General features: G+C 52.9%; 7 protein-coding genes across 7 annotated transcripts; 4 read left to right on the forward strand and 3 right to left on the reverse strand.

The window, feature by feature from the left end:
* Nucleotides 1-2,679: 2,679 nt before the first annotated feature.
* Nucleotides 2,680-3,821, forward strand: M409DRAFT_23065 (uncharacterized protein; the record flags this gene model as incomplete). The annotated part of the gene is made up of 3 exons (XM_033806614.1): nucleotides 2,680-2,824; nucleotides 3,298-3,709; nucleotides 3,770-3,821. The coding sequence occupies 3 exons, from the start codon at nucleotides 2,680-2,682 to the stop codon at nucleotides 3,819-3,821; spliced, it is 609 nt and encodes a 202-aa protein (XP_033667311.1).
* A 508-nt stretch (nucleotides 3,822-4,329) lies between these two features.
* Nucleotides 4,330-5,097, forward strand: M409DRAFT_23066 (uncharacterized protein; the record flags this gene model as incomplete). Its single annotated transcript, XM_033806615.1, has 1 exon — nucleotides 4,330-5,097. The coding sequence occupies one exon, from the start codon at nucleotides 4,330-4,332 to the stop codon at nucleotides 5,095-5,097; it is 768 nt and encodes a 255-aa protein (XP_033667312.1).
* A 524-nt stretch (nucleotides 5,098-5,621) lies between these two features.
* On the forward strand, nucleotides 5,622-7,808 carry M409DRAFT_66507 (uncharacterized protein; the record flags this gene model as incomplete). Its single annotated transcript, XM_033816964.1, has 6 exons — nucleotides 5,622-5,688; nucleotides 6,047-6,564; nucleotides 6,738-7,160; nucleotides 7,223-7,313; nucleotides 7,351-7,451; nucleotides 7,503-7,808. The coding sequence occupies 6 exons, from the start codon at nucleotides 5,622-5,624 to the stop codon at nucleotides 7,806-7,808; spliced, it is 1,506 nt and encodes a 501-aa protein (XP_033667313.1).
* A 110-nt stretch (nucleotides 7,809-7,918) lies between these two features.
* M409DRAFT_23068 (uncharacterized protein) lies at nucleotides 7,919-8,739 on the reverse strand (the record flags this gene model as incomplete). Its single annotated transcript, XM_033806616.1, has 2 exons — nucleotides 7,919-8,130; nucleotides 8,184-8,739. The coding sequence occupies 2 exons, from the start codon at nucleotides 8,737-8,739 to the stop codon at nucleotides 7,919-7,921; spliced, it is 768 nt and encodes a 255-aa protein (XP_033667314.1).
* Nucleotides 8,740-9,087: 348 nt separating this feature from the next.
* M409DRAFT_23069 (uncharacterized protein) lies at nucleotides 9,088-9,756 on the reverse strand (the record flags this gene model as incomplete). Its single annotated transcript, XM_033806617.1, has 1 exon — nucleotides 9,088-9,756. One exon carries the CDS (start codon nucleotides 9,754-9,756, stop codon nucleotides 9,088-9,090), a length of 669 nt encoding a protein of 222 aa, XP_033667315.1.
* Nucleotides 9,757-10,086: 330 nt separating this feature from the next.
* M409DRAFT_54778 (uncharacterized protein) lies at nucleotides 10,087-11,439 on the reverse strand (the record flags this gene model as incomplete). Its single annotated transcript, XM_033812823.1, has 3 exons — nucleotides 10,087-11,031; nucleotides 11,141-11,206; nucleotides 11,266-11,439. 3 exons carry the CDS (start codon nucleotides 11,437-11,439, stop codon nucleotides 10,087-10,089), a joined length of 1,185 nt encoding a protein of 394 aa, XP_033667316.1.
* A 513-nt stretch (nucleotides 11,440-11,952) lies between these two features.
* M409DRAFT_23071 (uncharacterized protein) lies at nucleotides 11,953-13,913 on the forward strand (the record flags this gene model as incomplete). Its single annotated transcript, XM_033806618.1, has 3 exons — nucleotides 11,953-12,188; nucleotides 12,241-12,361; nucleotides 12,435-13,913. The coding sequence occupies 3 exons, from the start codon at nucleotides 11,953-11,955 to the stop codon at nucleotides 13,911-13,913; spliced, it is 1,836 nt and encodes a 611-aa protein (XP_033667317.1).
* Between the last annotated feature and the right edge of the window lie 274 nt (nucleotides 13,914-14,187).

Raw genomic sequence — 14,187 nt, forward strand, 5'->3', positions numbered from 1 at the left:
GTTGGAGCCGTCGCCAAAGAGACAGATGGCGAGGAAGCAGTCAAGAGCTGAACAGCAGTGGTAGTATTTGCGGACACACCCGGAGCAGGCACGCTAGGAACTGCGCCGGTCGAGAGGGCGATCGAAGATGGTGTCGCAGTCAGAAGTTCGGGAGCGGTCGTCGCATTACTGGGCAGGCTCGGGAAATTTCCAGTGGAGAGGACGATGGAAGTGGGCGCAGTTTGAAGCACTACCGCTGGAGTGGTCGCATTGGCGGCGGACGGGACCGATGGTGCAGTTCCCGAGGGAACCTGAACAGTGAAGGCGGTGCCAGTCGAGAACAGCTTCGGTGTCGAGAAAGCTGTGCCGGTGGCGAAAGGCCGAACGCTGGTCGCGTTGATCTTAAAGTCGGGCTTGCTGCCAGAAGGGACAGAAATAGCGCCGGTAGAGAGAGTCTTAATGGATGACCAAGCGGCACCCGACGGTTTGAATGCACCAGATGGGTGAGCGGCCCCTGATAGCCAAACGCCGACGGTGGAGTTGACTTGAAGTTTCTTGTGAGGGAAGCCGGTTGCTTGTGGAACAAATCCGGTGGAGAGCTCGACCTTGTGAGAATATCCAGTCCCGTGAGCAGACTGTGGGGCGGTAGGGGCGGGGAAAGAGGCATTCTCAGGTTTCACGACTGGCATCTTGTGTGGAACGCCAGTTCCCTGGGGGGCGTGCTGTCCAGGAACATGTGCTGAAGGTGCAGCGAAACCAGTGGCGTGCCATTGCGATGCCTTGTGCTCAGGCACATGTGCAGAAGGAGCTGGCACCTTGCCAGTAGCATGCCATTCCTTGTCGCCCTTCCAAGTTGAAGGTGCAGCCCATCCAGAAGAAGCAGGCTTGTTATAACTCTCAGGTTCCTCAGGTGAAGTAACAGCGTCCTCGACGACGCTGCCAACAGAATGTCCAAGATCTTTCAGGTCTTTGCGAATAGGCCTTGCCGGGAAAATCGGAGAGGCGAAAGTGACCGTGGCCAGAAGAAAGCTGATAAGAAGTGATGTAAAGGTCTGCATTTTGGCGGTTGATGTTGTGTCGCTTTGACTGTGACTGGATGAACGAAGGACCAGCGATAGTCAAAGGAAGGACGACGACAATGACAATGATTGCGAGGTTGATGAGTTGACCTACCTCCGACAGGTCTGAGAGCGCGGCGACGATTGGGGTATATTCATATTCGTACGGAGGTCGTTTCATGCCGCATCCCGCGAAGAAGTTGAGCTGCCGTCTTGTTGTCGAACATTTAGTGCAGATCCGCATGGTAAACGGCTGCTATATCTCAACGCTCACGTTTTGCTGCAAACCTTCGACGTGCCTTCAGCCGGGTAAAGGAGGTAATGCTTCGGCGCGTGGATGCATTCTACTCAATGCGAGCCATCCGTCGAGAATGATTATAATCAGTGAGCTCATATTCGCGTTCACTTTGAAGATCTTCCGCAAATGCTAGAAGTCCAGCCTTGTACCATGGTCGATAGAGAGGTGAAGTCGAGAAAGGGTGAAGTCAGCAGCCGTTGAACTCCCAAACGCCGATCAGCCGTGGCTTCCCAATCCAGCTTGGCGTTTTGATCGCAAATGAGGCAGGATTACGCACGCTCTGCTATTCATAAACCGACCAATTGCATGCACGACATGCATTTACTCTCTGGACTGCACTCGTCATCGCGATGAGCGTTTTGAGGCAGTTTGATGCCTCGTACAGTCGCACGATGATGGCACACGAAGCTGTCCGAGAGTTCGATCGGCCAGTGGCGCTGGGCGCCAAGATATCGATGATGTGGCCTGCACGTGCGAGCATTGTGTGGAATACTGATGGTTCAGAAAGACGGGCCAGAGAGATAGACCAATGCCTCACCAGAGTGTCGTGGCACTTCGATGCTGTACTTAGTCCTGGCAGGGGATGAATCCTCCCCGGAGAAGTCGAGAGCAAATACAGGCTGTCGTTCATTCCGATCCTGGCGCCCTTTGTCTCGAAAGCAGCCTTTGACTACACGGCCACCTTCTTTTCACCTTTATAGCATCTGCAAGCACCATGGAAAGCTTTGTCAGTCGCATTCCAGCGCCACAGAGTTCGCCTCGTAACAAGTCAACTATATTTCTGAAGTACATCGATCCGCTCTCTGGTTGTTCATACAATACTACTCGTGTTGCTTTTGAGCAATGATCCACTACCGCAGGGCGGTGACTATTGGATCATTGCTTGTAACACGAGTAGCCAGGATATGCCTGCCGCTGACTGGACATCCGGCTCTTGAATCCCAGCATTGAGTGCATGCACTGAGTCGAGTAGCTTTTAAAGCAGCTTTACTATCCACTGCTGCGACTTGCCTTTCCAAGCTTATATCTTGGGCAGGCGGTTTGAAAGAGGCTCATACGCCGTGACAAGTCAGCAAATGCGCCCTTTACCCTTCAAGCCATATACCTGTTTATTCAATGGATGTGATGCAGAATGCCTGCGTCCCGCGGACGGAGCAAGACCACCGCCCACCAGCCTCTACGAACCGGGAGCCCAACGGTTCTGTAGACACCCAGTGGCAGAAAGATCATCAGTCGACAGCAGCATACTTAGAAGACCTAACCTTGCGAATCGCGGCGGAACTTCACAATCCAAGCATAAAGTCATTGCCGCTCGTCCTACGGCATCTGCATCAGGATTTCAAGATGGCGGATTCCGCAGAGCATGACTGCCCGTTCCCATATGTAGGCAACCGCGAGGAATTTTTCCATGCTATTGAACCGCACACCAAAAGTGGAGGGGTTTTCCTACACGATGTGACCAATGTTTCGGTGAAGGTTCAGAAGGGCGGTAAGAGGGCGGTAGTGTTTATGACGGTTCATGAACGAGGGGTGGTGCACGGCAAGAGCTTCAGTAGGGAAGGTGTCTCCATCTTGCACTGGGCACGGTCTGTGGAAGATGGGTGGGTGTGGAAAGTTTACCGGTATGCTACTGATGACACAGGCACAAACGATTGACTTACCCTCGCGTAGGCACTCCTCTGTCCGCGGTGGAGGATTCTTCACGGGCTGGTGAATTGAGTTGCAGAAGCATGATGTTGGCTTCAGGGTCTCCAAGCCACCTGTTGACCTCGCAGACCAGCAGCGACGGCGCGTATTATCCTGTAGGCAACTTTGAAGCTCCCCGGAGACATGTCCGTGGTGGGACATGAGCTTGCTGCTCGCCGGTTGAGCAGCATACTTGCCTAGACCACGGTCCTACATTCGCCGCATCGGGGCAAGGAGGTCCGCTGTTACTGGACGCTCACAGTCCTGATCAATCAGAAGCAGCGTCGAGTGACGGCGCTGCCAGTCCGTGGATACCTCAAGGCCAGACGACGGCCGCATATCTCGAACATCTTACTCGCGCACTCGCCGCCGACTTCAAGGCCGGATCACAATGTCTGGAGTCTGACCTGTTCCGAAAGCACGTCCACCCCAACTTGATCATGACGGGATCTCCAAACAACATTGCCGACGGCGCCGAGCAATATGCCAAAGGTTATCCAACGGCAGACCTGGCTTTTGAACTGCACAACATCACTGCCAAAGTGCACCGCGGGACTCGAGAAGCAGAAGTATATTTCAGTATGCGCGAGTACGCAAGGTCGGCCGGAGAAAATGTCTTGATCAGAGAACTGTGCTGCGAGGCATTCTGGCAGCGACGAGTCGAAGATGGGGTGTGGCAGATATATCGGTGAGCAGCAGAGGGTGTGCCGGCGACACGCTGGAGACGGCAGACTGATGAAATGTGCAGACACAATTTGCTTCGCGGCGGAGGCGACGAAAGCAGATCTGCCGGTGTGTGAGGCATCATAGCCAAGTCCAGTCAGGCTGCCGAAAGAGCGACAAGGCGTCGGTCCATGGCATGGAGGATGGTTGTTGCGTCTGGGGAACATGTTTGCACACATCTCTGGCCATCGTCGCCCTTGCGAGTTATTAGATGGATGATATATAAGTACGGCGCCGCATAGGCGAGGTGAAGCATGCTGCACGCGAGATTGCACGTCGTGATTGGAGGGCGGCTCCCGAGCATCCTGGTCACTCCGGTCGGCAATGTCTCAGGACGGAGACTTGTTTCACGTTCCGCGGTCGCACCAGACTTGAGAAAGGAGACGCCAGCAACGTCGACGAAAAACCACCTCTCCCTCGCCGTGACAGCACCACCACCAGCTCTGCACCACCACCGCTGCGCCTTGAACATTCACTTGCTGCTCACCCAGACAAGCTTTGCTGGATCCTGCTCGGCACTCTCCGCCGCTGCTAGGGGCCCGACGCCACCGCCTCCATCCCAACTCAATCTGCCACTCTGCACGCATGGAGCCGCCAGAAGTTGTCCCGAGTCCCGAAGAGCCGCACGTCCATACCATCTTCGAGACATCCACCGGCACCTGGCAATGGGTTGTCGCTGACCCCATCACGAAGGACGCCGTCATTATCGATCCAGTCTTGGACAGCCAACAATACCACGCCGCCATTTCGACCACTGCCGCCGACAGGATCCTCGAACTGATCCGCCATTACCAGTACAGATGTGTGCGAATCCTCGAAACACATACCGAACGCGCTCAACGGACCTCGTCATGGTATCTCAGGACCCAACTACGTGATGAGAAGGGCCAAATGCCGCGTATCTGCACCGGCAAGAGTATTTCCGGTGTCCAACGCATGTTCGCTCGCCAGTATCGCCAAAGCCCCGAATGGAACAAGCACTTCGAAGGCGCATTTCGAGACGGACAGATCTTTCACATCGGCCATCTTAGCTGCCAGGTCCTCCAACTACGACCAGACTGCTTTGCTTTTGCAATTGGCCACAATGTCTTCATTGGAGAAGTACCGCAAGAAGATTCGATGAAGCGTCTAGCAGGCTACACCGTGGGCTTCTACTGGCATCCAGGTGGCGGAGACTCATCACGGCCAACAACGTCTGCTACAACTGTCTCGGAATGGCCAAACTCACGGCCGTCAACGTCACTCTCTGTAGCGTCGCCGCATTCATACTCACCACTGGCAAACACGGCTTCGAAACGATCGAATCAGACTCCAACGAGACCGGCAAGTCATATTCACGAGATGTCAGCTTGAGAGTGGATAATATAGGAAGAGCCATTTCATGGTGCACTTTTGCTCACATATGAGTGATGGCAAAGCTTTCCTCTTGGACTGGGTTTATGTAACGATTATGAGGGGCATGCTAGCATTGCATTTTATGGTGTATTTGGGAGGACTTTTCGTGTTATTTCAGTGTTGCGCGCTCACTGGATTGCAGAGCTCGATGGACTGACTAGAACTAATGAGACCTCACAAAGGATGTCTTTTGATGAATCTGCAACGTACTCTACAAAATTCATCAGGCATCTTCTTCGTGCCTTTCATCTTACCTGGCCAGATCTACCTCTGGCTTTACCCTTGACATCAAACTCTGTGGTCAAACTCCACATGGATTTCCTGGACGGCTGGCAAATAACAAGACAGAGAGAGTTCCAGACTCCTCCCAAACCGAACCGTGACAAAATCTAGACCGGGCAGACAGACCGAACTCAAGAAGATGATGACATCTGGTGCTCTGCGGTGTGTTCTCTCCACGGGCAAAAAAGCATTTCGAAAAGATGGAGAACGTTGTATTGCATTGTTGCATGGGTGCTCCTGCAATCCATCCGGTCGCCGGTCCTGCAGGTACCGTGGAGATCAGAGTGGAGATCTTCGACTTCAACCACCTTCCAAGAGCTCTTAATGCGACAGCTTGATGCGTAACAAAAGCCGGGCCATGCAACTCTGCGAACGACGAGAGTTCATGTGCGGCAATCGAGTCCGATGCAGAGCGATGAGTGATCCGGAGTTAGATGTGTACAGAGGCAACGCTCAGGCTGAATGCGCGAGGGGAGGAGCAATTCCCTTAATAGTGACAATGTTTCTTCTAGCCAAGTTTCCCGTTGTGCTGCTTCTTCGCGGACACCACTACCTACAATGGCTCCATCATCTCTTATAGCGGCAGTGTTTACACTGTCCATAGCCTCATGTCTTGCGGCGACAGGGCCCGTAATCGATCTAGGCTACAATCTACAGCAAGCAACCTCTGTAACGACCGTACCAAACGCCTACGACGTCTACCTCTTCTATGACGTCCGCTACGCTGCTTCCACCACCGGCGCCAACCGCTTCAGAGCTCCCCAGGCGCCTCCATCAAACCGCTCCGCAGTCCAGACGGGCGGCCAGCATTGGTCATGTCCCCAGGCAGGCGAAGCATGGGGCTCGATCACGGGCTCATTCATGCAGCAATACAACTACGGCCAAGGCAAGACGACGTTCAATCCTTCTGACTTTCCACCTGCGGGACCGCCGAATACTACTCCAGATGCGAGAACGACTGAGGACTGCTTGTTCTTGGACGTGTATGTCCCGAAGAAAGTTCTGGATAGTGTAGGGAGTGGTGGTCCTGCGGTGCCGGTATTGGTCCAGATCTATGGAGGCGGTTATGTTTCTGGGTCGAAAGATTTGAATCCTTCCGGGTTCTTTGTGAGGGATCAGGAGCAGGGTGGAAATGGACTTATTGTGAGTTTTCTCCACCCATGTCGTAACAGTCTACTAAGTACAACCTGACAGGTCGTCTCCATCAACTACCGAATCGGCGCTTTTGGCTTCCTCGCCGGCAACAACTTCCTCAAAGACGGCGGCGACGCCAACGCGGGCTCCTCGACCAACGCTTCGCACTCCAATGGGTTCAGACATACATTTCCAAATTCGGCGGCAACCCCAAAAACGTCACAGTCATCGGCGAGAGTGCCGGAGGGGGCTCCATCATGCATCAAATCACTGCATACAGTGGCGCCAACGGACCTGCCCCTTTCCAGAAAGCTATAATTCAAAGTCCAGGCATGGAGCCCCAGATAAACGATGGCCAACGGAACACAGACTATGCGAACTTTTTGCAGCTGGCGGGCGTCTCGAATGTGGCGCAGGCGAGGCAGTTGCCATTCACGACGGTGCATGTGGCGAATGTAAAGCAGATCTACAATGCTCCATATGGACAATTCGCGTATGGCCCTTCCGCAGATGGCACGTCTGCACCGGATCTAGCGGCCAAGTTGCTTTTGAACGGGAAATTCGATCGGAGTGTTGCTGTTGTGGTTGGGCATAATGTTAATGAGGTATGTTGAGACTTTTCAATATCGATCTGCTGATCATGGCGATGCTGACATACAGATAAAAGGGCATCGGCTTCACCAACCCCTTTGTGCAGAACGACACCTACTTCAAGCAAGTCATCGGCAGCTGGATCCCAGCCCGCGTCGCCACGGCGAGTAATCTCCAACTTCATCGCGAATAATATATACCCAGGAGTCTTTGACGGAAGCCAGGGCTACACGGATCAGATTGGGAGGACAGATAAGGCGCTCACTGAACTGGTCTTTACGTGCAACACTTTCTATCTTGACAAGGTAAATCCCTCACATGCTAAAATTAATACTCAATTTAACATCCCCATCCAGGCCTTCAACAACCTAACGCATGCCTACCTCTTCGCCGTGCCGCCCGCCATCCACGGCACCGACATCCCTTACACGTACTACAGCGGCGCCTCGTCCAACGATGCTGGCGTGCAAGTCGCTGTCAATATGCAAAGATATTTCCTCAACTTCGCCAGGACGGGCGATCCTAATGGTAAAGATGTTGTAGCTTGGCCGGCGTACTCTAGTGCTGCGCAAGTGAAAGTGTTCAACACGACCGGCAATCTCAGGATGCAGAGGGACGATGTGGCGAATGAGAGGTGTAATCTCTGGGAAGAGAAGTTGTGATGCAGTTGGGCTTGGTGAGCGACTTCAGCACAATTGAGAGGTATCTTTACGTATTATGGCTCACAGAGACGCTGAATATACCAAACGGGAAACCCATCATTCCTCACCGATCATTTGTTCTTCCCCTTCCACAAACTCCGGAGAATCAACCAGACCCACCAAACGCCCTCTCCCGCGCCGCTGTTATCGTACTCCTGCCCTCTACCCCCAACATCCGCCATCCTCTGCACCAGATCTGCAAGCTGCGTCGACACGCCGTGCGCTTTGGCATGGTCCGAATGCAGATACGCCGCGACCATATCATGGCCGTTGGTGATTCCAGCTACAACGCCACATTAGCCCAAATTTCAACTCACGGATTAGGTCTTCACTCACCACTAATCCAGATCCTCCCTCCCGCACTCTCAACCCACCTCTTCTCCACCCACTTCGTCTTCGGAAACGTCTTCCTCAAATCCCCCAGCAACCCCCTCGGCCCCGTCGCCACCTCCCCATCCAAAATCCCCGCATACGCCGTAGCAAAAATTCCCGTACAAACACTCAGCACCACCGTCCCCCTCCCCCTCGCCGGCTTAGACTCATAATGCCCCCTTATAAATCCCCTTTCCACCTCACTAGGCACATACCTCGGCTCCGGGCCCGGGATCATCAGGACATCCAGCTTCCCCGGCGCCACCTCGTCCGAGTCCAGAGAATGCGTGCATTGAATCACCACGTCGGCGGTGCATTTTTGTAGGCCCCTGGAGCCTAGCGAGGAGATGTAGTGGATTTTTACGTTTTTGTGGCTCAGGGCGAGGAGGGGGGCTGGGAGTGGACAGGTGTCGAGGTACGTGTTTGAGAGCATGCCGAGGAGGTCGATGGAGGAGAGGTCGAGGAGTTGGAGGCTGGGTTGGATTAGGACGCCGATTGTGTAGGGTGCGGTGGGGGGCATTGTGGTGGTTTTTGGGGGGTGTTTTGGTTGGAGTTTGTTGGAAGAGGGGGGTTGGGTGTGGTGTAGAGTGGGCTGTTATATAGATTAATGGGCAACAGCGAGCTAGTAAATGCAAGAACAGTACCCTGATTTTGCGTGGCTGCAGCTACAAGTGCGAACAGCAAGGAGACTAGCGGCCGTACATCGAAAAGGGGAAGGTCTGGTCAGCCTTGTCAACGTGGCGCTAGGCAGCTGAATTCTTGACCGCCCAAAGATTCTCAGAATTGCCTCATTGGTACATTCAATAGGATCAAATGCATCTAATAGGGCATGCAATTGAAGTGAGAAAGTCATTCGCCGGAAGCCATCTCAGCTTCTATAACCCGTTCCGAAGCTCCCAAGCCCACCAGGCTGCCACATTGTCCACGCCATGAACCCACTCAACGGCGCGAATACCTCTGCTCCCGCTGGCTCAAATTCGACAACCCCTCCTGATCCGGCGAATCTGAAGAGATCGTACTCGCCGGTGTTGTGGTTCACTGCGAAGCCGTGGGCGCTTTCGGCGGTGAAGGTGGTGTGGAAGTAGGCATTCAAGGCTTCGAGGATGTACGCCCCGGATGCATCCATTTCTTGCTCGTCGACATCATCGACCTTCTTTTTCAGACATGGACATACAACGATAGCTCGGCTCGCAAGGGCTGTCAGCTGTTCCGGCGAAAGGTAACCGTCATCGAGACAGTCATCGAGATGTTCATCCAGCAACTCCCCAACTTTCGTGATAAGCTCTGTCCCCTCAGTGCCATTGGGAACCCAATAACCATGTTTGGCTGTTCGAATGTTGTGATCGTCGGGGTCGTCGCAGCAGGCGAAGATGTGTGCGGCGAAGCATTTGGTGTCGCTCAGGGGAACGTAGATTCCGACGCAGTACTTGCAGCCTGTTGTGCCGATGGTGTAGATTGGTTCATCGTCATCTGTTGAGAGAGGGAACTCGAAGACACCGCCACAGCCTACTCCGACGCGATGATAAGGCTTGGACATGGCTGAACTAGGCTGCAGAATGTGGATGAGTGAAGGTAGATGTTCAATAAACTACGGATTCTATATTAATGTCGAGCACAGCGTGTTTGCTTGCATCAGACATTACAATGGGACGAAGGGCCAACAACTTTCTGGAACTTATGGTCACAATCTCCATTGCTTGCAATTGTCTTTGATTTGTGCCTTTGTCCACTCGTTCACGTGGTCGTCCGTGTCTCACTTCATTAGCACCCATCGGAACCCTATGCTTGCATCATGATCAATACAGCTCTCAAGTTCGATAAGTACATGGACGAAATACATATTAAGGCCTCTGTAGATGCATGACAGCTACTGAAACGTGATCCTCGCAAAGTTCGTAACTGCATTGCAGCTGATCCACCCAACAACCAGCGTCTTGCCGCTCGCATCATACCCAGGATGTGAGTGCATGAGATAGACGACCGGAGGAGCATAGCCCTGCTGAGGCAAGTGGCCTGGACTCTCTTGCATGCATGCGTCGTCCAATTGTGGGGCGTAGAACCCGGAGAGATCTTCATAAGGCCCTTCGACATTCCCGGTCGAGGAATACGCTAAGTTGTAGAGTCCGACGTAAGCAGCGCTCGAGTACGAGAGCAACCATGTATTGAAGTACGGCGAGAAGAAGAGATCTGAGCCGAATTGCACACCGTTGCCGGGATCCGTGCCGATGAAGAAGTTGACGTCTGGGGACGAGTCTTCAGGGGCTGGGATCGTTTCGTTCCATTGAGCTGCAGTCGGGTAGTAGTACTTGTACTGGCTGATATCTGTTCGCTTGTCCTTCTCAACACGAGCAATTTTGAAGTCGGCATCGTTGCGGGCGACGAGGTAGATGTATTTGTCGTCGATCGCAAAACCGTCTGTGCCATACAGTGGCTGAGAAGCCTGGTGCTGGTCAGCGAACGTGTCGAATATTATCGAGACGGCTGGGTCTCTCACGTTGAATAGACGATCCACTGTTCTAGTGTTTGGAATATTTTCGTTGTTGGCAACACGACCCGCGAGATCTGTGGCATCCCATTCAATGAGAGTATTATATTGCACGGTCCCACAGTAGATGCTCCAAACGTTGAGTCCAGTAGTGCTGCCTTCCTCCAACGGTACCATCATCGTATTAGGCGCCGGACCAAAGTTCTCGTTCTGACAGGCATCAGATGGATTCGATCGGACTACGCCTTGGCCGGCACCATTGCCTTCAAAGAACCAGTGAGGATCGGCCTTGTAGTCTCCTAATATGGTGATGTTGGTCGGGCTGTCCTGTCATGGTGTCAGCTGAATGGGTTCCAAGCACGAATTGGCATGAAAGGAAACTTGCAGGATCGGTAAAGGCGTAGACAGTATGTACCAAGCCGCCTCGGCCGTATACCCTGGCATCACTGAGGGTAAGCATGTGGTAGCCGTTGACCAGACCACCTGCCCCTCCATCGGAGTACTGTGTAACATCGCTAGTTAAAGACCAAATTCAGAGCGTCTTGGGTGACCAATGCCTACGAATCCAGGGTCGTTGGGGTTCGATGTATTTGGCTGTCCAAAGCCGGAATCGTAGGTGTGGCCTAGGACCTGAACGTCGCCTGAGATCTTAGGGGGAACGTTTCGTGGAGTAGCAAGCACGAGACGGGTTGATAGCCCGGCAGTAATGAGAGCTGTTCTCATGAAGAATGTCATATCCACTTCGTAAAGAGTGAGCTGAGAGTGCCCACGCAGAGTCCTAAAAACGGTCGAGACTTTATGTTAGTTGAGAGAAGTAGATCATTCACATGTTTGGCATTTATTGCGGAAGTCAACATTACTCCTCGTGGCTGAACATGGTATGTCAGCGATTTCATACGTGCGTTGGTATGAGCACTTGCCCTTGGAAGTAATTAGTTAGTTGTCCGGCGAGCGCCTCAGCCTGCTTTCTCACATTCAGTGATGGATCGGTCAACATTCTCTACTTCGCCAACAGCAAAGCACAGACTGTGCAGATGTCAACTTAACGGGTCTACTGCTGAATTGGATCTTGGTCAGCATGTTGGACCGTTCATCACTTCTTAACAGGGGAAGCCATTGTGAAACCAAAGTCTCGTGCAGACCACCACTGCACTCACAGTGGGGCCGAAGCTCTTTGCGGGATCTTGCAGCTTGGGGATGGCTTCAACCTCAGCTTGGGGCAATGACATTGACTCATCAATAGCGAAGATGTCAGCCATCTACAGGCCGTTACCGCTGAGTTCCGTTCGGCTCCTGAGGTTTCTCGATGATACGGGCATGAAGTGCTCGCTCTACGAGTACGACATTGAACATGCGCCTCCGTACGCCTGCCTATCCTACTGTTGGGACGATGAAGGAGTGGAAGAACCTAGTGGCAATCGTCCAGTCATTTCCATGAACAGCACCCCGATGCTGATCCGCGACAGCCTGTACTCGGCTTTGCGGTAAACTTATTATGTTCGGCGATGCGATGTATGGGTACCTGACATGCTGCAGTCATTTGAACTACTTCGTCCAATCGAAGGATCTCTTATTCTGGGTAGATGCCATCTGCATCAATCAGGAGGATCTCGAGGAACGGGCGAGGCAAGTGAGGCTCATGAAAATACTTTATGAGGTACTTTCCCTTGGCGAAGGAATAGACAGCTCATCTCATCCTGTTCGTGTTACCCCAACTGACTTACCAATAGGGAGCGGAGACCGTGCTGTCCTGGATTGGGCTGCCGTCCAACGAGGAGCGAACTCAGCAGGCAGTGCGACTGCTGGAGGCTCTAGTGGAAATTCCAATACATGTGCTGGACGCCCAAAAGCAGAAGGCGAATCTCGAATGGTGTCTACAATACTTGCACCAGCAGCCCTCTTTCGCAACTGGATCAAAAGACGATATACTTTTGGCATGGGAGGCCCTGATTGAATTACTCAAGCGACGCTACTGGTCCCGAACGTGGGTTCACCAAGAAGTGACACTGCCGCACGTAAAGTTCTACTGCGGCAGGTACTGTTTCTCGTGGCCTCATCTGCTAGCATTCAATGCTTTTCACACAACCTACGGGGGTAATCGGCAGGTGCCTGATCGTTTCCAGCTAATCGTTGCTCGTGGCTCAAGCGTGGGCTCACCGTTGCTGGACCTGCTCAATGCATATAACAACAGGCAGGAGGTTTTCGTTCGCCACCGCGTGTCAATGGCACGGCTGGCTGCTGTCGTCCGGGATCTACGATTAACCTCTTGTATCGATCCTCGTGACAAGATTTTCGCTGCCCTACCCCATGCTTCAGACGTAGACATGGCACGCGATGAGAGTCTAACAGCGATAGACTGTACAAAAGAGCTCGGGGATGTTTACGTGGATCTGACCGAGTATCTGCTTCTCAATGGCCGTGGCCTGGAAATTCTTGGATACATCTGCGCAAATAAAGGCGATGCAAACCAAAAGAATAATCACCCAAGTGAACGCTTCCTTCCGTCCTGGGTCCCAGACTGGAGGATCGCAAGTCGTATTCGCCCTTTGAACAGTACAGGCCTCTTACACGGAGACTACAACCTGCTTTACGAACCATGTCCCGGTACTAACATAGCCTTAAGCGTTAGTGGACAAACTTTGAGGATAGACGGTTTCGTCTTCGATACCATCCGTTGTTTGACCAGTACAAGCGGCCGTGAAGAGGACGCGACCTTACCTTCAGGTCTTCGAAGAAGTTGGGCAGGAGAGCTTAGAGCAAGTTGCCACTCACTTTCAGACGAAGCCTTCAACAGAACGTTGGTGGCTGATGCCAAACATGTTACCAGCGATGAGAACAATCGAGACATAAACGTACGATCGGGATGTGTCGACTGGGATGTAATCGATCAATTCGGTAGAGACCTCGATCAGCGTCGCATCCGACAACGTGTTCGGCTACTCGACGCAATTCGATGTCTTTGTCGAGACCGCCGAGGTGGGAATACCGAACGAGGTAGTTTGGGCCTGTTTCCTGAAGCTGCGGTTCCGGGAGATCGTGTGGCTGCTTTCTTGGGAGGGAATGCATTGTATGTCGTTCGCCCCTGTATTGGTCGACCGGGATACTACAGCTGCATCGGAGAATGCTTTGTGGACGGCATGATGGACGGAGAAGTTATGGTCCTTTCGGACACACAAGGCTTGAAAGCGAACACCATGATGCTTATCTGATGAAAGTCCGAGTCCGTAAGTAACCTAGGTACCTTACTATAAGTTCTGACTGGCTCTTAAAAGACCGCAGTAGCAACGACTGAGTCCTGACAGAGCTTGTAAAGGAGGCTGTCACCCTGCTTCATCCCATGCACGCCTTCATCGCATGATTCGTCGTCTGCAAGCCAAAGGTGCGGCATCGCCACGATTTGTGTTATGTTTCAGCCCCATTCAATGGGGACGGACCAACGAGAACAGTTCCTGATGCCAAGTCTGAAGATTGTGTGTCTCGAGG

This window comes from Zasmidium cellare (genome assembly GCF_010093935.1).
Source record: "Zasmidium cellare ATCC 36951 unplaced genomic scaffold M409scaffold_18, whole genome shotgun sequence".
In the NCBI taxonomy this organism is placed as follows: Eukaryota; Fungi; Ascomycota; class Dothideomycetes; order Mycosphaerellales; family Mycosphaerellaceae; genus Zasmidium; species Zasmidium cellare.